Source organism: Budorcas taxicolor, chromosome 25, assembly GCF_023091745.1.
Source record: "Budorcas taxicolor isolate Tak-1 chromosome 25, Takin1.1, whole genome shotgun sequence".
Classification (NCBI taxonomy): Eukaryota; Metazoa; Chordata; class Mammalia; order Artiodactyla; family Bovidae; genus Budorcas; species Budorcas taxicolor.
The window spans coordinates 8,982,201-9,007,156 of record NC_068934.1 but is presented as its reverse complement, the minus strand read 5'-3'; the positions used below and the strand labels follow the sequence as shown (position 1 = coordinate 9,007,156).

The 24,956-nt window shown below is 38.5% G+C and overlaps 1 protein-coding gene across 1 annotated transcript in view; it reads left to right on the top strand.

Annotated features, from left to right (window-relative positions):
• TMEM135 (transmembrane protein 135) overlaps window positions 1-24,956 on the top strand; it is a 245,876-nt gene that overhangs the window by 88,948 nt on the left and 131,972 nt on the right. Inside the window, exon 5 of the mRNA XM_052662242.1 lies at window positions 8,763-8,828. Within this exon, the coding sequence (XP_052518202.1) occupies window positions 8,763-8,828 (66 nt within the window). The remainder of the gene's footprint in view (window positions 1-8,762; window positions 8,829-24,956) is intronic.

Below are 24,956 nucleotides of genomic sequence, written 5' to 3'. Positions count from 1 at the left end.
AATGGTCATCTGAGTTAAATTCACCCATTCCAGTCCATTTTAATTTGCTGATTCCTAAAATGTTGATGTTCACTTCAAGAAAATACTACACATGGATATCACCAGATGGTCAACAACGAAATCAGATTGATTATATTCTCTACAGCCAAAGATGGAGAAGCTCTATACAGTCAGCAAAAATAGGACTGGGAGCTGACTGTGGCTCAGATTATGAAGTCCTTATTGCAAAATTCAGACTTAAATTGAAGAAAGTAGGGAAAACCACTAGACCATTCAGGTATGACCTAAATCATATTCCTTACGGTTATACAGTGGAAGTGACAAATAGATTCAAGGGATTAGATCTGAAAGAGTGCCTGAAGAACTATGGAAGGAGATTTGTGACATTGTGCAGGAGGCAGTGATCGAGACCATCCCCAAGAAAAAGAAATGCAGAGTCAAAATGGTTTTCTGAGGAGGCCTTACAAATAGCTGAGAAAAGAAGAGACACTAAAGGCAAAGGAGAAAAGGAAAGATATACCCATTTCAATGCAGAGTTCCTAAGAGTAAGAAGGAGAGATAAGAAAGCCTTCCTCAGTGATCAGTGCAAAGAAATAGAGGAAAACAACAGAATGGGAAAGACTAGAGATCTCTTCAAGAAAACTAAAAATACCAAGGGAACATTTCATGCGAAGATGGGCACAACAAAGGACAGAAATGGTATGTACCTAACAGAAGCAGAAGATATTAAGAAGAGGTGGCGAGAATACACAGAAGAACTGTACAAAAATATCTTCATGACCCAGATAACCACAATGGTGTGATCACTGACCTAGAGCCAGACATCACCTAGAGTGAAGTCAAGTGGGCCTTAGAAAGCATCACTATGAACAAAGCTAGTGGAGGTGATGGAATTCCAGTTGAGCTGTTTCAAATCCTAAAAGATGATGCTGTGAAAGTACTGTACTCAGTATGCCAGCAAATTTGGAAAACTCAGCAGTGGCCACAGGACTAGAAAAGGTCAGTTTTCATTCTAATCCCCCCAAAAGTCAATGCCAAACAATATTCAAACTACTGCACAACTGAGTTCATCTCACAGGCTAGCAAGGTAATGCTCAAAATTCTCCAAGCCAGGCTTCAACAATAGGTGAACTGTGAATTTCCAAATGAACTAGCTGGATTTAGCAAAGGCAGAGGAACCAGAGATCACATCGCCAACATCTGTTGGAACATCAAGAAAGCAAGAGTTCCAGAAAAACATCTATTTCTGCTTTATTGACTATGCCAAAGCCTTTGACTGTGTGGATCAACACAAACTGTGGAAAATTCTGAAAGAGATGGGAATACCAGGCCACCTGACCTGCCCCCCTGAGAAATCTGTATGCAGGTCAGGAAGCAACAGTTAGAACTGGACATGGAATAACAGACTGGTTCCAAATTGGGAAAGGAGTATGTCAAGGCTGTATATTGTCACCCTGCTTATTGAACTTACATGCAGAGTACATCATGAGAAACGCTGGGCTGGAGGAAGCACAAGGTGGAATCAAGATTGGTGGGAGAAATATCAATAACCTCAGATATGCAGATACCACCACCCTTATGGCAGGAAACAAAGAACTCAAGAGCCTCTTGATGAAAGTGAAAGAGGAGAGTGAAAAAGTTGGCTTAAAACTCAACATTCAGAAAACTAAGGTCATGGCATCTGGTCCTATCACTTCATGGCAAACAGATGGGGAAACAATGGAAATAGTGAGAGAGTTTATTTTTGGGGCTCCAAAATCACTGCAAATGGTGACTGCAGCCATGAAATTAAATGACCTTGTTCCTTGGAAGAAAAGCTATGGCCAACCTAGACAGCATATTAAAAAGCAGAGACATTACTTTGCCGACAGAGGTCCATCTAGTCAAAGGTATGGTTGTTCTGTAGTCATGTATATATGTGAGAGTTGAGCTATAGAGAAAGCTGAGCGCTGAAGAATTGATGCTTTGAACTGTGGTGTTGGAGACAACTCTTGAGAATCTCTTGTACTGCAAGGAGATCCAAGCAGTCCATCCTAAAAATCAGTCTTGAATATTCATTGGAAGGACTGATGGATACCAAAGCTGAAACTCCAGTACTTTGGCCATGTTATGTCAAGAACTGACTCATTTGAAAAGACCCTGATGCTGGGAAAGATTGAAGGTGGTAGGGGAAGGGGACAACAGAGGATGAGACAGTTGGATGGCATCACCAACTCAATGAACATAAGTTTGAGTAAACTACGGGAGTTGGTGATGGACAGCAAAACCTGGCCTGCTGCAGTCCATGGGGTCCCAAAGAGTTGGCTATGACTGAGTGATTGACGTGAACTGAACTGAGGCCTCTGATACTACAAATGGTACATCTTCGGTTATTCTCCTGTAAGTGTGTGGGCTCTGCTCAGTTTTTGTTTTCAATCTTTTCTCTTTGTTCTGTAGAATGGATTATTTTTATCTGTTTATCATCAAGTTCACTGATTCTTTCCTCTTTCATCTTCATTCTGGTCTTGAGTTCCCATCTACTAAATTTATTTCAGATATTTTATTTTTCAGTTCCAATAATTCCATTTTTTTTCAATTTCCGTTTCTCTGCTGAGAACTTCTCTTTCCATCCATTGCAAGTGTGTTTAACCTTACTTCATGAAACACGGTTATTATAGCTTCTTTACCAGTCCTTTCTGGTAATTTTAGCATCTGATTGTTTTTCCTTTGAGAAGTGGTCAAGATTTTTGTATTTTCAGGTTGAGTAATTTTGGATTGCTTCTGGGTATTTTGAATATAATGCTGTGTGATTCCGGGTCATGTTAAAATGCTCTAGAGAGTGATGATTTTTTAAACATTTAATTTAATTTAATTTTTTAAATATAAATGTATTTATTTTAATTGGAGGCTAATTACTTTACAATATTGTATTCGTTTTGCCATACATTGACATGAATCTGCCATGGGTGTACATGTGTTCCCCATCCTGAACCCCCGTCCCACCTCCCTCCCCATCCCATCCGTCTGGGTCATCCCAGTGCACCAGCCCTGAGCACCCTGTAACATGCATCGAACCTGGACTGGCGATTTGTTTCACATATGATAATATACCTGTTTCAGTGCCATTTTTATTTTTATGTATTTTTACTCATTATTTTTTACTTTGGTAGTTGGCAGTCACCTGTTAGATTCAGACTGCAAGTTCTGTCTCGTCTCCAGTGAGCAGGAGTTCCAGCGTCAGTTGCTTTGTTAGTTCCAGTGTTAGTTCTTGTGCTGCTCTGTCGTGGTCCTGGCTGTGTGCCCCTCGTGGGCTGTGCTAGGATTTGGGTGGTAGTTTTAATTGTAGCTTTCCTCTCAAAGCCTTTGCTTTGCTACTTAGGTCTGTTCCATGCATCAGCTGATGGGGAGTGAGCTCTGTAGTTTTGCTAGTTCAAACACAGCTTTAGTTAAGGGATTCCCTTTTGTAGCTCTTCTTTCTGGGATTACCTCTTTAGTTTCTGCTTCACTGAGTCTCCTTTTCCTGGTCCTCTGGCCAGAAAGACAGATTGCTCTCAGAGCTCTAGCTGTCTGCTCTGCTGTCTCAGCTGCACACACCGACCAGGGTCTGCTGTTGGGAGAAAATGAATAGAGAAAAAGAGTGGGAAAAAACAAAACAAAACTGAGGATTCTTCCTCTCTTCTTTGGACTACAAGTGTCCCCTTTCCATAGGCCCTTGCCTAGAAGAACAGGGTTGATTTTGTAGTTTTAACTACCTGCACTGGTGCTGCTTTATTATATAACTGGGACCCGTTCTTGGGGGCGGAGTCAAGAGGAAAAATGAAAACACCTCCTGTCGACCCCCGCCCGCCCCTGCCCCCCCAAGCTGGAAATTAATTCCCTACACATTCTCTGCTTCACTCGAGCCCCTCTTCCCTATTTCCTGGCTAGACAGACAGAGTTCGTCTCAGAGCCTTTGCTCCCTGGGCTGTAGCTGCTGCAGTGCAAGGGCCCAGAGGTTATGAGCTGTAATTTGTGAGCTGGAAAGCGGTGAGGTGTAGGCAGCTGCCTGGAGGGAAGAGTATGAGAAAGGTTTGGGGACTTCATAAAGGTCTCGGTTGCTAAGCTAATGCCTTTGTGTATTTTGAAGGTATATGGCTAGATTTTTGTCATGCTGTGATTCTTTTTTTTTTTTTTTTTTTCATGCTGTGATTCTTTAGTTAGGAGCAGATAGCTAATAGGGCTTCCCTCATAGCTCAGTTGGTACAGAATCCACCTACAATGCAGGAGACCCTGGTTCAATGCCTGGGTAGGGAAGATTCACTGGAGAAGGGATGGGCTACCCACTCCAGTATTCTTGGGCTTCCCTTGTAGCTCATTGAGAAATCTGTATGCAGGTCAGGAAGCAACAGTTACAACTGGACATGGAACAACAGACTGGTTCCAAATCGGGAGAGAAGTACGTCGAGGCTATGTATTGTCACCCTGCTTATTTAACTTCTATGCAGAGTACATCATGTGAAATGCGAGACTGGATGAAGCACAAGCTGGAATCAAGATTGCCAGGAGAAATATCAATAACCTCAGATATGCAGATGACACCACCCTTATGGCAGAAAGTGAAGAGGAACTAAAGAGCCTCTTGATGAAAGTGAAAGAGGAGAGTGCAAAAGTTGGCTTAAAGCTCAACATTCAGAAAACTAAGGTCATGCCATCTGGTCCCATCACTTCATGGTAAATAGATGGGTCAACAGTGGAAACAGTGGCTGACTTTCTTTTTTTGGGCTCCAAAATCAGTGCAGACGTTGATTGCAGCCATGAAATTAGAAGATGCTTGCTCCTTGGAAGGATAGTTATGACCAGCCTAGGCAGCATATTAAAAAGCAGAGACATTACCTTGCCAACAAGGCCATCTAGTCAAAGTTCTGGTTTTTCCAGTAGTCATGTATGGATGTGAGAGTTGGACTATAAAGAAAGCTGAGCGCTGAAGAATTGATGCATTTGAACTGTGGTGTTGGAGAAGACTCTTGAGAGTCCATCGGATTGCAAGGAGATCTAGCCAGTCAATCCTAAAGGAAATCAGTCCTGGATATTCACTGGAAGGACTGATGCTGAAGCTGAAACTCCAGTACTTTGGCTACCTGATGAGAAGAACTGACTCATTTGAAAAGACCCTGATGCTGGGAAAGATTGAAGGTGGGAGGAGAAGGGGACGACAAAGGATGAGATGGTTGGATGGCATCACCAACTCAATGGACATGGGTTTGGGTGGACTCCGGGAGTTGGTGGTGGACAGGGAGGCCTGGGGTGCTGTGGTCCATGGGGTCGCAAAGAGTCGGACACGACTGAGCTTCTGAACTGAACTGAACTGAGATAGCTAATGCTCAATTTTCCTATTTTTTACTTTGTATTTTTATCATCATAAAGAAGGAAAGCAGCTGGTGCTTAAAAGCTTCAGTATTTAAATATCTTTTTCTTCTGTGGCCAGGATAAACAGCTGGGGAATGACTATTACATATTATTTCTGTTGCTAAATTAATCTTTATGAAATAATGTAAGTTTTCTTTATTTTCTGTTGTCTTATCAAGAATGTTAGCATAAATAAATAGCCATATGGTATAACGTGTTAATTGCGGTGACTGTTTTATATAGTACATTTTTAATTCCCATCTGATGTAGTTTTTAATTGTATTTTAACTGTAATCTGATGACCACTTTTAAAGGTAGGATTGGAATTTTGTATTTTTTTAGGATATTAATAGCAATAAAATTATCTATTGAACACTTCTAATTTTCTTTGAGTTCCGTACTGTTGTTATCCTGATTTTGTTAATTGTGAAGTTGCACTCAAAGAAATAAATTGCTTGTTTGGATCACACATCTTACAAATAGCAAAGCTAGATTTTGAATTGAACAGCCTGTTTCTAAAACCTGCTTTCTTAATCTTTATGTTATGTTATTTTTTTTTAAGGCCCTGGAAATACATAAAAATGTGTGTTTTATCAAACATCTTTTCATCTCATGAAGTCCTAAAGTAGATCCTGGATTCACTATTTTACCTTTATGTAGCTCTTTACTGAGCTTTTCACATACATGAACATAATCGCTAACCAACACAGGAAAACAGGCTGATATTAACTGTCACCTTTTTACAGAGGAGGTCAGGTCTTATTCACTATCTTGGTAACCTGTCTGAGGCTTAGCAAGATAGTAAATAGTGGGAATAAGATAACTAGAATTCTAGTTGCTTCACTAATAGGAAGTAAATATAGGAAATAGGAAATAAATATATGCTAAATACAGCTTTTCTGTTTATATGTATAGACTGCATATTAATTTAACCCATTGAAGTCTTTCTATAATATGATGATTTTCAAGGTGAAGTCTATTAAGTATATATTTCCTGTTAAGATGACTTATTTTGTGTTGATATAATGAATTAAAATGCATTGGACTATAAGAAATGAGTCTCTGTTGAATTTTGATTATTTTCACTTTGGGAGCCATTCAATGTAGTATTGCTTGTCTTATAATATTTTACACTGTTCCAAAATTCTGTTTTAAATCTATTTCATCTTTTAGTGTATAACAATTGTTACTTTTATTTTTCCCTTTTTCTTTTTACTGTTAGCAAATGGTATATGTGCATGATAGAATATTAGAAAAGATCCTTCTGGATCTTTTTTTGGCTTGTGTGTGTGCACACGCATGCACACACACACACATACACCCACATACCCAAACACAAGGATCCATTCTTCAACTTTGCATTTCTTCCATCTAGATTTCATGTCCCTGAGTTGCTTCATCCAACACTTTTCCTAAAAGCAGTCTCTCTCGCTAACCTATTTTTAACTGAGAACCTACAGATGTTTTTTTCTCTGCCACTGACAAACGTCTAATGAATGTTTTTAGTGTTAATCATTTTAGTTATTATCAAAACTCGAAGAGAGGGAAATTTCAATGAAGAATTTGTTAGTGGTAAATTTACAGATGCTGAGAACTAGCCCTGTATCTCATTGTTTTGGACACTTGTTAGTCGTTGTTTGGGTACAAGTAAATTAAAAGCAGTCTCTTTAGCAGAGGTCAAAAGAATGTTGTCCACTCCAGTGCTTTCCTATAGAATCAAAGGAAGTTGAGCTGAATTGACAGAGAGCTGTCAGAATGAAACGTCCTTAAAAATGTTGGTGGGAAGAGCTCATGAAATAAATCAATTTAGTTGGAAACAAAAGATTGAATTTAGTGTTCTTTCTCTATTGGAGAAAGTGCAAAAGAATAATTAAATCTTCAAACTATCTCAGGTTTGTGAGTCACAAAAGAGTAAAGTAGTTTGATGTGGTTTAGAGGAGAAGTTGTGTGTTTTATCCGAAGTGCTTGCTGTCTCTGCCTTTCCCCTTTTGCTTCTCAAATATATGTAGTAACTAACCTGACCTAGATGAGGCCTGTTAATCACATCACTAGATTAAATAAGGTTTTCAAAAGAAACAGAAAGATGGAAGATGTAATTTAGTGTACAATCATTAAGAATGAGAAAAAATTACAATGTATTATTGGTAAACTTTTTCTTTTAATGCAAATGTCTGTAAATCTTTCAATTTCTAGTTATATATGCATTTGTAAAAATCTGTCTTAGCAAAGTCATTCATTTATTGCTTGTTTTTTGTTTGTGTGTATGGATAACCCTTCTTCCTCCCTATTAGTGGCCTATTTTAACTCTAAGTTATGGATTGAAATTATGTTCATGTGCCGAATTCACAAATTTAGTAGTGTTTGTCCAGTTTTCCCAGTACCATTTGTTAAAAAGACTGTCCTTTCTCCATTGAATGGTCTCAGTACTTTGCTTGAACATCATTAGACTGTTTATAAAGTTTGTTCTCAGGTTCTGTCTTCTATTTCATTGGCCTATACATATCTTTATGATTACTGTAGCTTTAAAGTAAGTTTTGAAATTGGAAGGTGTGAGTCCTCCAGCTTTGCTCTTCTTTTTCAAAATTGTTTTGGCTGTTTGGGGTCTTTGGGGTTGCATATGAATTTTAGGATGGATTTGTATATTTGTGTAAAGAAATCATTGGAATTTTGATAGGAATAGCATTGACTCTATAGGTCATTTTGGATAGTATTGATATCTTAACAATATTATGTCTTTTAATTGATGAACACAGGTTGTCTTTGCATTTATTTATATTTTTAGATCTTTGGGCAGTGTTTTTTAGTTTTCAGGGAATAAGTCTTCTGCTTCTTTGGTTAAATTTATTCCTATGTCTTAAAATTTTTTTTTGATACTGTTATAAACAAAATTCTTAGTTTCCTTGTAGGATTGTCCATTGTTAGTGTATAGAAAGCATTAAGTCTTCTCAGGTGCTATTTAATACACAACATCATAGAATTACTTCATTTTCTGTCAGTATTTCAGTACCAGTCAACTTATTTGGACTGGTATTTGTATACCAATCAGAATAAATGGTAATTTCTGAATTGAATTCAAGTTCTAAGTTCTTATTTAATTTTTGTTAACCAAACTAAGTTTTATACTTATTTAAGTGTTCTAATTTGAAACTATAGGTGTGAAGTGAAAATAGCAGATCAAAATAACCTTTGAAACATTGCAGTTTGAGCTCTTTATAACATTAAAATGTTCTCAAAATGATGTTTTTGGAGTATAGTATAAAGCTTATTATACGTTATTCATGCTCCCTTAGAAGTTCCTGAAAAATGTAATATTGTTTTGCATTTTGGTGTTGGAATGTACAGTTAAATACAGATTACAGATGATATATCTTTGCTTTTTTTTTCTTTTAAATTCACAGGCCACAGAAACACTATTTAGAATGGGTGTAGCAAGAGGAGTCATCACAACATTAAGAAATGGAGAAGTAAGATGAGAATTTTTGTATATTTATTAGTTCTTAATTCATAGTTTTTTAAATTAATATAACAAATTGAAAATATCTGAAGTACATAATACTGAGTGAATCTGACCTACAAATTGATTTCAGTTAAGTCATATTAGAACCTGATCTTCGGTTGAATATAAATTGCTGAACCTTTTAATCTTTGGTTACTAATTGTTTTTACTCTTAAAAGAAAATAACATTTAATAATAACTTCCTCAAATACATATATATTTATTGAAAATAGCCCCGTATTTCTTTCTTTCTTCCTGTTTTATGTTCTACAATTGTGATACTTCTTTGTTAACATAAAATAATTTGAAATATTAGTATTTATCGCAGAAGGAAGGGTAGTGGGAGGGAGAGAAATGGAGTTTAGTCTGTCCTTTCTTGTAGTTGCGGCTCAACTAAGAGTCTAAGTTTAGATTTGTCTAAATGCTCCTACCAATTCTTTAAAAATCTAGTACCTGAAATAAATTTTCACTACCAAATTGTTACTGGTTCCATTACCACTCTGTCTGCTTTTTCTTTATTCACTTCCTTACTAAGATATCTTTAGGTTGAGGTTGAACATAATGTCACATTGCCATGTTCCCTTTTGTATTCTACTAGCAAATACTTAACCCACTCCAGTGTTCTTGCTTGGAGAATCCCAGGGACGGCGGAGCCTGGTCGGCTGCCGTCTGTGGGGTCGCACAGAGTCATACACGACTGAAGCCACTTAGCAGCAGCAGCAGATATATCAGTCTGTTAGGTGAAAATGTATTGTCATTTGGAAATTATATGCCTTTAAATGTTTAATTGTATGTATATTGGCAAATTACTTTGGTATTGATTTATAATATATAGTTTGTCTATGAAAAATACTTAATTCATCTCTTTGTATTCTCAACAAACTAAACTCTGTATTTTTTGAGAGGAGAAAAATATTGCCATTAATAAAGTTGGGCATATTTATCTGCCTAAAAGTTTTGTCAGTATGAATTTTAGGTTTTAGTAATTACTATGATTTTTTTAATGGGAGTTATCAGTGATCTTTTGAACTTTATAAAAAGTTTGGGAAAGTAAATATATGCAAGACAGTTTTATAAGTATTCTGAGCATATCAACACATAGTATGCATGTATATATTTTACTTTATGGAGAGGAAGTAGTTAAATCAGCTTGCTTCTGATTCATTCCTCCCTCAGTTACTGAAGATTGTAACTGAAGATTGTAAGAGTCATACCTGGTTAACAGGTATTAACGAGGACAAAATTTTTAAGCCCTCTCTTGGACATTTTTTCTTGCATTTTAAGATCTCTGAAAATGGAATATGTCTTCTAATCAGTGACACCTCATAGTCACCATTTACTATTTTTCACATCTTAACACCTCTAAAATTAAGTCTATGATATTTTAGGGTTGATAAATATGATAATATTCTGTAGATTAAAAAAATACAGAGTGATGCGTAGTGAGTATTCAGTAAATGGTAGCTGGGATAGGCTACAAATTAGTTTTAATTATTTAACTTCGGGAAATAAACAATTAAGACAAAGGAAAACAAAGAAATTATTGAATATATGTATGTACAAGTGGCACAGATATTTTTGGACATAATAGGCTAAGTGCTATGGGAATAGATGATATAATATGGTTCTTGCCTCTAGGGGAGCTTACTCTCTGGTGGGGGAAACAGTGGCTTCAATACATGGGAAAAAACCTGAAAAAGAGTAGAAATGTTTAGTTAAGGTTGAGTCTGGAAGTAACTAGAGTCCGAGTCCAGATTCCACTTGCATGCAAGCCTAGTCACTTCAGTTGTGTCTGACTTTTTACAACCCCATGGACTGCAGCCCACCAGGCTCCTCTGTCCATGGGCATTCTCCAGGCAAGAATACTGGAGTGGATTGCCATGCCCTCCTCCAAGGGATCTTCCCGCTAGGGATAGAACCAACGTCTCTTATGTCTCCTGCATTGGCAGGCAAGTTCCTTATCACTTGTGCCACCTAGGACTGTGCTAAATTTTAGTGTCTGGTCAATAATAGAGAGTTTTTGGAGGTAGGAGATAAACCAAAAGTTTTTGGTTTACTTAAAGCAAATTTAGAAATTTAGAATTTAGAAAACTTATGACATGCTAAGGGAGATGGTTAGTAAGGAGCTTACTTGTTCTAGGGTAGTTGGAAAATTGTTTTAGCTCATTACTGTGAAAATATTTGTTAAGTAGGCATTAATAAGTAACTTCATGACAATGATATCAGGTAGGAGGAATGAAGACCGGTGTATCAAGTTTACAAAGATAGTAGTCTTTGAATAAATTTGTGATCTGAATGCTTGATGACACTGAGCTTTGCTTGTCTCTTGTGTATCCTTCCCTGTGTTGGTGGTGGTGGTTTAGTTGCTAAGTTGTATCCAACTTTCTGTGACCCTATGGGCTGTAGTTCACCAGGCTCCTCTTTCTGTGGGGTTTCCCAGGCAAGAAAACTAGAATAGGTTGCCATTTCCTTTTCCAGGAGATCTTCCTGACTCAGGGATTGAACCCACATCTCCTACATTGCAGGTGGATTCTTTACCACTGACCCACCAGAGAAGTCCTACCCTTCCCTGAATTCCGACTTTAAGCCTATGTTTTGTCTACCTATTGAACATTTCTACTTGCATATTTTAAGAAATGTTGAGACCAGAAAACATGATTCCTTTCTTTGAAAATAAGAAGGTAATTTTTGAAGGGGTTTGTAATTTTTTTCTAAGTTATAATGAATCATTAGAGAATTTAAGCAAATGAATGACACATTATCCTTTTAAATCTTCATCACAACTCTGCAAGGGAGAAATATACCCATTTTATACATAAACCAAGTCTCAGAGAAGTTAAACATTTTGCCTATGATCAAACAAAACAACTGGGAGATGGGAGTTCTGAGATGTGAACTCCAGTGTATCTTCCAAACCCATTCATTCCACTATATAATATAATCTCCCTCAGTGTATTCACTTACTTAGAGTTTTCTATTCATTCAGTTGTCCTGTAGTTTGACAATTGGAAAATAGCTATAGCTCAATAGCTAAGACCTCTGAGATTATGTAATTAGCCATACGTTTTTGATGCATTCTAATTATCACTGTTATCTTTTCATATGTGTAGTGAAATATATGGCTTAAAATGAAGAGAGAAAAATAGTGACCCTTCACAATTCTGTTTTGTCACTGAATGCCTGACCATGTTGATGTGTTCTTTGTACAGTCCTGTGTATGGGCTAGCTGGATTTTTGTGTTTTGATTAAATTGCATAAAAATGCTATAAAGCAGGTAATTTGGGGGAGTAGAATTTTGTAGTGTGTTTATTTGGAAGGCTAACTTGTAAAATTATCACTATCAAAAATAGTTTTTAGATGTACTTGAATAAAAAATTGTGGTTTTAAAACTTTTTCGAGAAAGGGATAATCGTATTTTCAGCCTTACTTATGTATAGGATGAAACAAGTTGTTTAAAAAAAAAGAGATAAAATTGCTCTCTTTAATTTATGTATTTCAAGAGTTATATACTGTTGTATAACTTGAACCTGAATAATCCAGAAATCAGTGTGTTTTCATTAGGTTGTTCTTAATTCAGGAGCTTACCTGGTGGCTCGACTGGTAAAGAAACCACCTGCAGTGCAGGAGACCGTGGTTCGATTCCTAGGTCAGGAAGATCCCCTGGAGAAGGCATAGCCTACCCACTCCAGTATTCTTGGGCTTCCCTGGTGGCTCAGCTGGTCAAGAATCCCCCTGTTATGCGGGAGACCTGGATTCTATCCCTGGGTTGGGAAGATCTCCTGGAGAAAGGAAAGGCTACCCATTCCAGTACTGTGGCCTGGAGAATTCCATGGACTATATAGTCCATGGGGTCGCAAAGATTTGGACACAACTGAGCGACTTTCACTTATTCTTAACCCATAGTTATAAAAGAGAGCAAAGTTAAGCAGTTCTTCACCATAGAAAGGCAGGATTTTAAACTCTAGGACTTTAAACACTTAAAACATTTTCCTTCCCTGTGTTAGCTGCCGTTGTATATCCACTGAATCACAGAGTATTATGTAATGAAGAAGCTAATGACTTCCTATAGCCAGCAGGTTGATTCATCTGTTACAGCTCTATTAACTTTAAAAAAATTTGTGAATTTCTAAAGTACAAACATATCTGTCTTCATTTTTCCAAAAAGTTTAGTGTTTCATATCTGTGTCTTTATGTTAGAGACTCTGATGAATGGAAGGAGAAATAATCCTTGAAAGTATTTTTTGAGCAGCTTCTAATATTCCTGGCATTTTTTTCAGTTCAGTTCAGTCACTTAGTCGTGTCTGACTCTTTGCGACCCCATGAACCGCAGCACACCAGGCCTCCCTGTCCATCACCAACTCCCGGAGTCCATCCAAACCCATGTCCATTGAGTCGGTGATGCCATCCAACCATCTCATCCTCTGTCGTCCCCTTCTCCTCCTGCCCTCAATCTTTCCCAGCATCAGGGTCTTTTCAGATGAGTCAGCTCTTCACATCAGGTGGCCAAAGTATTGGAGTTTCAGCTTCAACATCAGTCCTACCAATGAACACCCAAGGCTGATCTCCTTTGGATGGACTGATGGCATTTTTTTAGGTGCTTGCATTCCATCAGTAAGCAAAATATCCTTGTCTTTGGGGAGCTTGTATTCTAATCCATTGATAACTTAGTTCTAATTATGGAAGAAGATTGAAAAGTACAAAGCAATGGGGGAAGTAATTATAATTGCAGAGCTTCAAAAGGAGGTATAAGCAAGTATATGGTTTAAAAGCATGAGCAGTTTAAATGATAAGGGAAGAAACAAGTAATTTGAGTAGGGTAAGTTAGTTCAGAAAATTCTGAGAGAGATGGGAATACCAGACCACCTGACCTGCCTCTTGAGAAATCTGTATGCAGGTCAGGAAGCAACAGTTAGAACTGGACATGGAACAACAGACTGGTTCCAAATAGGAAAAGGAGTGCGTCAAGGCTGTATATTGTCACCCTGCTTATTTAACTTATAGGCAGAGTACATCATGAGAAACGCTGGACTGGAAGAAACACAAGCTGGAATCAAGATTGCCAGGAGAAACATCAATAACCTCAGATATGCAGATGACACCACCCTTATGGCAGAAAGTGAAGAACTAAAAAGCCTCTTGATGAAAGTGAAAGAGGAGAGTGAAAATGTTGGCTTAAAGCTCAACATTCAGACAACGAAGATCATGGCATCCAGTCCTATCACTTCATGGGAAATAGATGGGGAAACAGTGGAAACAGTGTCAGACTTTATTTTTTGCGGCTCCAAAATCACTGCAGATGGTGACTGCAGCTGTGAAATTAAAAGACGCTTACTCCTTGGAAGAAAAGTTTTGACCAACCTAGATAGCATATTCAAAAGCAGAGACATTACTTTGCCGACTAAGGTCCGTCTAGTCAAGGCTATGGTTTTTCCTGTGATCATATATGGATGTGAGAGTTGGACTGTGAAGAAGGCTGAGTGCCGAAGAATTGATGCTTTTGAACTGTGGTGTTGGAGAAGACTCTTGAGAGTCTCTTGGACTGCAAGGAGATCCAACCAGTCCATTCTGAAGGAGATCAGCCCTGGGATTTCTTTGGAAGGAATGATCCTGAAGCTGAAGCTCCAGTACTTTGGCCACCTCATGCGAAGAGTTGACTCATTGGTAAAGACTCTGATGCTGGGAGGGATTTGGGGCAGGAGGAGTAGGGGACGACCGAGGATGAGATGGCTGGATGGCATCATGGACTTGATGGACGTGAGTCTGAGGGAACTCTGGGAGATGGTGATGGACAGGGAGGCCTGGCGTGCTGCGATTCATGGGGTCGCAAAGAGTCAGACACGACTGAGTGATTGAACTGAACTGATTATTCTAAAATCATAAAGGTCATAAATAGAATGATACATTTTTAAACAAAATTTTTTCATGCCTTAAGGTATACTTGAAGAATCTATAAAATACACATATTTATATTCACTCTTAGTCACAAAGTTAATTGATCATTAAGATATTAGATACATGTCCAAAACTTGAAATTATGTTAAAATTATATTCAACTTAATATAATACTCGAATCAAGAATTTCCTATTATGAATGCAAGTTCTTTATATAAGGAAACCTAGAAGTAAACTTCTATTTATATTTTTAAAATTACTTGGTTTTTTGCTTAATTAAATATATTTTTAAGCTATTTCTCTTTTAATATCACCTCAGGAAATATATGCGCTTCCCTGGTAGCTCAGCAGTAAAGAATCCGTCTGCGAAGCAGGAGATGTTCGTTCGATTCCTGGGTCAGGAAGATCCTCTGGAGAAGGAAATGGCAACCCACTCCAGTATTCCTGCCTAGAAAATCCAGTGGACAAAGGAACCTGGTGGGATAGAGTCCATAGGGTTACAGAGAGTTGGACATGATCGCAACAACTGAAACACAGGAAATACATGTCTTTAATAAGCAGTGTATTAGTATTTTCAATAGTGAAATTTCTGAAGCTATTAGAGTGCTGGTACCTAGGGGCTTGTAAAATTTAATCAGTGAGCAGTACTTGCTGAGCGCATCTTAAAGGTAGATATAACACGTGGTGCTGGTAGCAGATCGAGTGTTACCTCCCCTCCATTCTTCCCTAAGTATTAACTGAGTGCCAGGTGCTATGCAAAGTGCTGGGTTTTAATTATAAATAAGACTAATCTGGTTTAAGCTCTCAGGAAACTTTATAGCCCCATGACTGCGTCCATAAGCCTGTCACTTAGGGCCTTGCCATGCACTGTCCTGTTGTCTTGTTTAAATAGGATTAAAAGCATCCACTCATATTGAATTAAGTAGGATGATATATTTTCTATATTAACATGAGTATATGGGCATCTCTAACCGCTGGTAATGGGAGACAGATATTTTGGATCCGTAGCTATGCCAATAGCTGCGAGCTTCCCTGGTGGCTCGGCAGTGAAGAATCCTGTCCAGGAAAATTGGACTATCTCTTCTATGATAACATCTTTGATTTATGTATTGTATTTTAATGGGAAGAAAATATGAAGATAAGTTTACACATCTGTTGCCATTGAAATATGCTCTTTGTTAACTTGACTAGCTTTCTCTCATATCCCCATATCACTAAGGGGGAAAAAAAATTCTGACCACTTTAAAGTGTCTTCAAACAATATTTTCAAGTTTATTGTTTTTCCTTTGGCAGGGATTTCCTCATTCTGCGTATAGTGGTAAACCATGCAAATGCAGATGGACCTCGATGTTCATGGTTTCCACATCCGCATGTGTGTAGGGCTGACTGTACTAAGCTGTTTTATGTAAGGAACCCGAGCATCTGTGGATTTTGGCACCTGTGGCAGTTCTGGAGGCAGTCCCCTGTGGATGCTGACAGGTGACTGTAGTCTATTAGAGTTTAGCCTAGAAAAGTTACTGTGATGTTTTTTCCTTTCAAGAAGCAAGTAGGGTATAGCTTAAAAAAAGCATATGGGGAAAATGGGTAACACCTTGGTAAGGAGAAAACAAATACAGAAAAGGATATAGAGAGCAAGGTTAAGGGCTAGGGAGTATTTATAATAAGCAAGGTATATATAAAGAAGTCCCATTCCTGTCTCTTGATGAGGTGGGAAGAAATGAGTTTTGATTATAGGACAGAAAGTTGGAGATAACTGGAGTCATTAGTCATGATTTCAGGGTGGTGAAACATTAAAAAGAGACTTCAAGGAGGTCTGGGGTTGGCTATATTGTTTGCTTTTACAAAGTTGTGTTTCTTAATAGCCATCAGTCTAGATGCTATAGATACTGAACTGCCAGGGGCAGAAGACTTGTCTGACTTCATTTTTTTTTCCCACTCTTCCAATTCCATGAATCAAAACAACATGTTATATTTTGGCAGGTGCTTAGAAAATTTAGAATCCATGCCAGAATGGCATTGTAAAACATTGAGCTTCAGAATTTGTATTTTATTCTTGCTGTAATAGTTTATCCTTGTCACTGTATTGAATTTAAATGGCTCACCATTTGTATGCTATCACATTATTTCATATTCTTGGTGAACAAACAGTTTATTTGGAAAATTCTGATCCAAAGAAGGCCATGGGCCAAGGTGAGGTTTTAATAATATCAGATCACAGTGTTTAAGCTTGGTGGCCTTGTCTCTACCAACTCTGTATATGCCTTTCTGTACTGAGATAATTATCTTTCAGAATGCCCTTATTTTCTTCATAATAGTAACTCTGCTTTTGATTTAAGTACAAAAATAAATATGCCATAATTTTCTCCTTAAACAAAACAAACAATATCTGGACAATATCTGGCTAACTATGGAACACTTAGGTTTTATTTTTCAAAAATTGGAAGGGTTCTTAAGATAACATCAGTCTGTTTTGATCCTAATAGGAAGAGCTGTAGGCCAGGAAAGCGATTATTTCCACATGGGTAAGGCCAGTTCCAACTACCTCCCCCTGAACTTATTAAACTTGCCTACTTTGGTTATATAGCTGTATGTGGTTGAGAGCATTAGCGAATGTAGGCTATCTTTTGAAAATCAAGTCTTTAGATATACAGAAAATGTTTCTTTGTACCTCATATACCAAATGAATTTTGTGTGTAGTGTTGGGGTGAGTTTAGCAGCAAGTAACTGAAACATTTTGAATTTCCAAAAAATTTAATTTTGTATAAAAATGTCTGTCCAATGATAATTTTTACCATTTTGTTTGTACATCTTTTTTTCTTTCTTTGTTGACTCTTGGCTTTTTTCTCAGTAGATGAGTTTGCAATGTAAAGACAGTAAGGATGTGGCAGAACTTGAGACTTGTGTTAAATGGTGTGGTTGGTCTTTCTGGTGATCAGCCCAGATCCTAAAGCTATGAATCACTTCATTAGCATAACAGATACTTATACCACTCAGGAAATTCCAAGGATGTTTAAAGCTGTGTACCAGGAACAGGGAGCAAAACACAGATATATTCTTTATTAAAGCACAAATCCATAGATTTCCTTTTTCTGAAAGTTTCATATATATGGAATCATAGAATATATGGCGCTTCCTAGGTATCACTAGTGGTAAAGAACCTGCCTGCCAATGCAGAAGACATAAGAGATGCGGATTTGATCCCTGGGTCAGGAAGATCTCCTGGAGGAGGGCAGGGCAACCCACTCCATTGTCTTGCCTGGAGAATCCCATGGACAGAGCAGCCTTGTGGGCTATCTATTGTCCAAGTTTCGCAAAGAGTCAGACACGACTGAAGTGACTTAGCATGCATGCATGCATACACACACAATATATACTCTTTCATGTCTGACTTCTTTCACTTAGCACGTTTTTGAGATTCATCCATAGTAGTTTTTCCTTTTCGTGACTGAGTAGTATTCCATTGTGTGGATAATATTTTGTTCATCTACTAACCAGCTAATGAACATATGGACAGTTTCCAGTTTTTGGCTATTATGAATAATATTTCTGTGAGCATTTGCATAGAAGACTTGTGTGTTGACATATGTTTTAATGTCTCTTGGTTTGATACTGAGAGTGAAATTGCTCAGTCATATTGAAACCGTTTACCTTGGATAGGGCGTTGACCCATGTGCTCAAACCAAGCCAAAACCCACTGTACCTGGTTTCAGGATCTAAAGAAGCTCAGGATCTTGATATCTGGTTGCAGAAAGAGTTCAGTGAGAGACAAAGTGATAGGTAAGAAATGGGCTTATTCAGATTCAGAGAAAAGCACCCTCCACAGAGTGTGGGCCATAGCAGAGGGCAAGTGTAGGCATGAAAATGTGACATGGTTAGTTTTTATGGGCTGGGTAATTTCATATGCTAATGATTGGGAGGATTATTCCAACTATTTTGGGGAATGGGTGGAGATTTCCAGGAATTGGGCCACTGCCCACTCCTTGGTCTTTTGACAGTGCCTTGGAACTGTCATGGTGCCTCTGGGTGTGCCATTTAACTTGCTTATTGAGAATCAAGGTCTAGTGGAAGTTGACTTGTCTGCCATCTTGGACCCATTTGATTTTAGTAGGTTTGTGTTGTGTCCTTGGGCTATGCCACTCTTTCAAAAGTTGTGCCCTGCCCCCTTCCCTCCTATTATAATAGGAGGAACTTTTAAAAGAAAAAGTGGCTATATTATTTTACATTCCAAGTGGCAATGGACAGGAGGTCCAATTTGTCAACATCTTTGCCAGCATTTGGTATTACCAGTCTTTTTGATTATAACCATTCTAAAAATATGTTGCTATATCTCACTGTGGCTGTAATTTGCCTTTACTTAATGACTAACGGGCCTTCCCTGGTAGCTCAGTGGTAAAGAACCCACTTGCTAATGCAGAAGATGTGGGTTCAGTTGCTGGGTTGGGAGGATCCCCTGAAGAAGAAAATGGCAACTCACTGCAGTATTCTTACCTGGGATCTCATGGACGGAGGGGGCTACAGTCCCAAGCCTGGTGGGCTACAGTCCATGGGGTTGTAAAAGAGTAGGACACAACTTAGCAACTAAACAACAACAGTGACTAATGATGTTGGGAATCTTGCCATGTGCTTATTAGTCATTGGTATATCTTTGATAAAATGTCTGCTAAAATCTTTTGCCAAGTTTTGTGTGTTTTGTTTCTCAAGTTGTAGGAGGTAATTTTTTTTTCAAACTTTGAACTTTTTATATTTTGTATTGGGATATAGCTGGTTAACAATGTTGTGGTAGTTTCAGCTGAACAGCAAAGGGACTCAGTCATACGTATACCTATGTCCATTCAACCCCAAAGCCCTCTCCGGTCCAGGCTGACACATGACATTGAGCAGAGTTCCATGAGCTATACAATAAGTCCTTGTTGGTTATCCATTTTAAATATAGACCTTCCCAGAGTCCCTAACTGTCCCTTCTCCTCGCAACCATAAGTTCATTTTCTAAGTCTGTGAGTCTCTTTCTGTTTTGTAAGTAAGTTCACTTGTATAATTTCTTTTTTAGAATCCACATATGAGGGATGTCATGATATTTCTCTCCTTTTCTATCTGACTCACTAACACTCTGGTTCCATTCATGTTGCTGCAAATGGTATTATTTCACCTTTTTAACAGCTGAGTACTATTCCAGTGGATATATTTACCGCATCTTCTTTATCCATTCCTCTGTTGATGGACATTTAGGTTGCTTCTATGTCTTGGCTATTGTAAACAGGGCTGCAGTGAACCTTGGGGTACATGTATCCTTTTGGATCATGTTTTTCTCTGGATATATGCCCAGGAATGGGAGAAGGCAATGGTACCCCACTCCAGTACTCTTGTCTGGAAAATCCCATGGATGGAGGAGCCTGGTAGGCTACAGTCCATGGGGTCGCTAAGAGTCGGACATGACTGAGCGACTTCACTTTCACTTTTCACTTTCATGCATTGGCGAAGGAAATGGCAACCCACTCCAGTGTTCTTGCCTGGAGAATCCCAGGGACGGGGGAGCCTGGTGGGCTGCCGTCTGTGGGGTCGCGTAGAGTCAGACATGACTGAAGTGACTTAAATAAAAAAATACGGTAGCTCTACTTTTAGCTTTTTAAGGAACCTCCATACTCTTCTCCATAATGGCTGTACCAATTTACATTCCCACCAATATAGTGTAAGAGGATTCCCTTCTCTCCATATCCTCTGTAGGAGGTGATTTAAAAAAAAAAATTCTGGATACAAATCTATTAAATATATGACTTGAAGAAAAATTTTTTTTCCCCAGTCTGTTGTCTGTCTTTCTATTGTCTAGGTCTGAAGTTTGATGAGGTTCACTTTGTTGGGTTTTTTGGTATCATCACTAAGAAATCTTTTCTAAGCTAACTGAGAGCCTCCTATGTTTTCTTCTAAAAGTTTTATAATTTTTGGTTTTACGTTTAGATCTGTGATCCATTTTGAGTTGGCTTTTGTATACAGTGTGAGGCAAAGTTTTACCTATTTATGTTGCATATGGATATCCAGTTGTCCCAGCAGCATTTGTTGAAATAGCTCTTCTTTGCCTGTTGAATTGCTTTGACACCTTTGTCACAGATCAACTGATTGTGAATGTTAGGGATTTATTTCTGGAAATTCTGTGGTTCCAGTTCTGCTGAGATGGAGGAGGAAACAGATTCTTATCTCGTCTACTGATTACAACTAAAAACTCTGAACAGAACACATAGAGCTACCATGAGACCTCTGAAGAGTAAATAATCGCAGGAGGTGTAGGAAGTCAAAATTGGGACTGGTGACTGATTAGCAGTGAGTTTCCTTTTCGCTTCCACTCACCATCCTCTGTCTCCTGGCTTGAACTCTAGGGAACCCCCTATTCTCGATCCCCACGATGGATCCAGGCAGAAAAGGCTCTAAGAGAAACCCCCTCTTCCTCTGTGTATGTATGGTCAGAGACCTGGAAAATAGGACTCTTGCATACAGAAGATTCTGCATAAAATCAGCCTTTCTTTTTGTTTCGTGTTTTGGTTTTGTCCTTCTGCTGGGACAGCAGGTGGGCCCCGATCATGAGGCTGTCCTCTAGGGCTGGTAGCGATGGCACTGGGCGGCCATTTAAAACTCTGAAAGATAATCTTCCTCTTTAATCAGAAGCTGGGAAAAGGGTCTCCTGTGGTCCGAAGAGTATGGAGAGAATATGTGTTACTTTTTTGCTTCCTTTGTTTTCCTTACCACTTTATCCCTGAGGCAGATGTCACTGCAACAAATATGCGACTGAATGGGGAATCAAAAAATTTAATTGTAGGCAGAGGATTGAGAAAAGGGATGTAGGAGACAGACTATGGATAAACCATGGAAAGGCAGAAGACAGAGAAAAAGATGATCTAAATCTGTATATAGTCTGAAATTCACTCCTGAGCTAAGCAATTGTGGAACTTATTTGAGGAGGTGTTAAGGTTTTGAGAACTGAACTATAGCATAGACCACTGCCCTTTGGTGGCACATATGGGGAGAGACTAAATAATACTGAAAAGACTTGGAAAACTGAAAATAATATTGAAACCACAGCCCACAAACGGTGGGTTGGGACTTGCGGTTGGAACCGAATAGCGTTTATTGCCTACCACAATGACAAAAACAACAGATCAGTTCTGCAGAGTCTTTAACATGACTAAGAGTGTCACAATGTTAAGTCTCTAGGATATAGTCCAGAAGTACATGATATACCAAGAACTAGGGGAATCGTAGTCAGTTGTGGGGGAAAACAGCAATCAACAGGTACCAATTATGCAATTACTTTGCTGTTGGAAATACAATAAAAGTTCTCAGAGCAGTCATTCTAATGCTGTGTAAACACTGTGCAAAACACTGTGTAACCCAGTGTAAAAGAGTGTGTAAACACTTTGGAAATGAATGGAAGGTCTGAAGTTCGCAGATGAGAAAAAGAAACTATAAAAAGAACCAAGTTGAAATTTGGGGACAGAAAATTAAAATAGCTCAAATATTAATATTAAATGTTGAAATAACTAAGAATTCATTAGGTGATTTCAGTAGCAGAATGGAGAAGATAGAGGAAGGAAATGTTGAAGAAACTTGATAGTTCAGTTGTGCAATCTAAATAATAAAGAAAGATTAAAGAAAATAAACAGAGCTTAAAAACCTGAAGGACAATAGCAGAGGTCTCACATTTGTGTCTTATGTATACTAGAGGAGGCAAAGAGATTTGTGAAGAAAAAATATTTGAAGAAATGGCTGACAACTTCCAAATTTGGTGAAGACAAACATCTACATATTCATAAAGCTCAGCAAAACCCTCATCATCAGTGTATGATTCTGTTTATATGATATTCTGCAAAAGCCAAAACTCTAGGGTATGGGAGAACAGATCAGTGGTTGTTTTGGAAGATAGTACTATTACTGTTTAAGATTAAGGAGCATAATTAAGGAGGCTAGTTCTACAAATTATTTTTTTCCTTGGGCTTCTTTCAGAATTTCCCCGCTGATCTTTGATTTTCTCTAGTTGAAAAATGCCTAGATGTATTTTTTTGGCGGCGTTCTGGGGGCATTTATCCTGCCTGGTTTTCTCTGAGCTTGCTGAATCTATTTGGTTTCTGACATTAATTTGGGGAAGTTCTCAGTCATTGTTGCAAATATTTGCTCTGTTCCTTTTTTTCTTCTCCTTCTGGTATCCCCATTATGTATATGTTATGCCTTCTGTAGTTGCCCACAGCCCTTGGATATTCTGTTCTGTTTTTGTTTTAATTCTTCTATTTGCTTTTCAGTTTTTGGAGGTTTCTACTGATACATCCTCAAGCTCAGAAACTCTTTCCTCAGCCATGTCATATCTACTATATAATAAGTCTATCAAGAAAGCATTCTTCATTCCTGTTACAATCTGGGTTTGTTTGGGTTTTAAATCTCTAACATTTCTTTTTGGTTCTTTCTTAGGATTTCCATCTCTCTGCTCACATTTCCATCTGTTTTTGCATGTAGACTCCTTTGTCCATTAGAAAGATACCTTAGCATATTAATCATAGTTGTTTTAAATTCCTGGTTTGATAATTCCAACATCTTTGCTGTGTTTGGTTCTGATGCTTGCTTTGTCTCTTTAAGCTGTGTTTTTTACCTTTTAGTATGTCTTGTAATTTTTTCTTGATAGTTGGACATGATGTATTGGGTAAAAGGAACCATTGTAAATATGACTTTAGTAATGTGATGTTGAGGTGTGGGGGGTGGGGGGATAGGGGATGAAGCAATCTATAGTCCTTTAGTAAGCCTGTACTCTGGACTATAAGCTTTGCAGGTGTTTTTCATTTTTTTGTGTAACTCTCCCCTTAGGTAGGGCAGAAAGGCTCAAGGAGACTGGAGTTGGGTTATTCCAGACCAGTTAGGCTCTCATAATACCCATCAGGTTTTGTTGTTGTTTAATCACTGTGTCCAACTCTTTGTGACTCCATGGATTATAGCATACCAGACTCCTGTCCATGGGATTTCCCAGGCAAGAATACTGGAGTGGGTTGCCATTTCCTTCTCCAGGGTATCTTCTCAATCCAGGGATCAAACCTGCATCTCCTGCTTGGCAGGTGGATTCTTTACCACTGAGCCACCTGGGAAGCACCCATCAGGTTAGACTCTGGTTAATATAGTTTTCCCTGAAGGCCAGCTTTATTAAGAACAGAGTGCTCTGGCTTATTTTAAAGTGGTTCCTTTTCCCCTCCCCGTGATCTGAAGCGGGAGGAGATTTTTTTTTCTCTATTTGCTGTGAGAATCTACTTCAGCTCCTGGAGATAAAACTCACAGAAGTGTGAGGTTCCCCGTATGACTGGCCCCCCTAGACTTTTTAGCTCTCCAGTTTGTCTACACTGGGCCTTTGGCAGTTCAGTTGGTCACAGTATGGGTTTCCTGCTGCACACTGGTTCCCGTGGCTCCCACTCTGAGTCTCTACTGGGGTAATCTGTGACTCTCTGTGTTTGCTCATCTGTTTCTCCAGCTTTCAGGGAGTGGTTTGCTCTGTTTCCAAGAGTTGCTGGTTTTTTTGTTCAACTTAAATTTTTTAAAAATTTTTAATTAATTTATTTTAATTGGAGGCTAATTACTTTACAGTATTGTGGTAGTGTTTGCCATACATTGACATGAATCAGCCACGGGTGTACATGTGTCCCCCATCCTGAACCCCCCTCCCACCTCCCTCCTCACCCTACCCTTCCAGGTTGTCCCAGAGCACCGGCTTTGAGTGCCCTGCTTCATGCATCGAACTTGCACTGGTCATCTGTTTTACATATGGTAATGTACGTGTTTCAATGCTGTTCTCTCATAGCGTCGCACCCTTGCCTTCTCCCACAGAGTCTGAAAGTGTGTTCTTTACATCTGCGTCTCTTTTGTTCAACTTTTTAATTACTATGTTGGAGTGGCAACTTCCAAGTTCCTCCCCTATGGCACTAGAAACTAAGTCCCCCAGATTCATCCATATTCACGTCTGTATGATGCTGGAGTATTTAGTTCCTTTTCAACTAAGTTTCCAATTTTTATGTTAAAGAGAATATTGATAACATGGAGTGTTTGAAATAGGAGTAATAAATCTTACTATCTTTAATAAATTCCAAGAAAGAAGTTGAAAAGTCCTTTATCAAAGTTCAAAGTCAGTTAAGACTCTGAACTTCAACTAAAAGAGCCAAGGGTTTGATCCCTGGTTGGAGAACTAAGA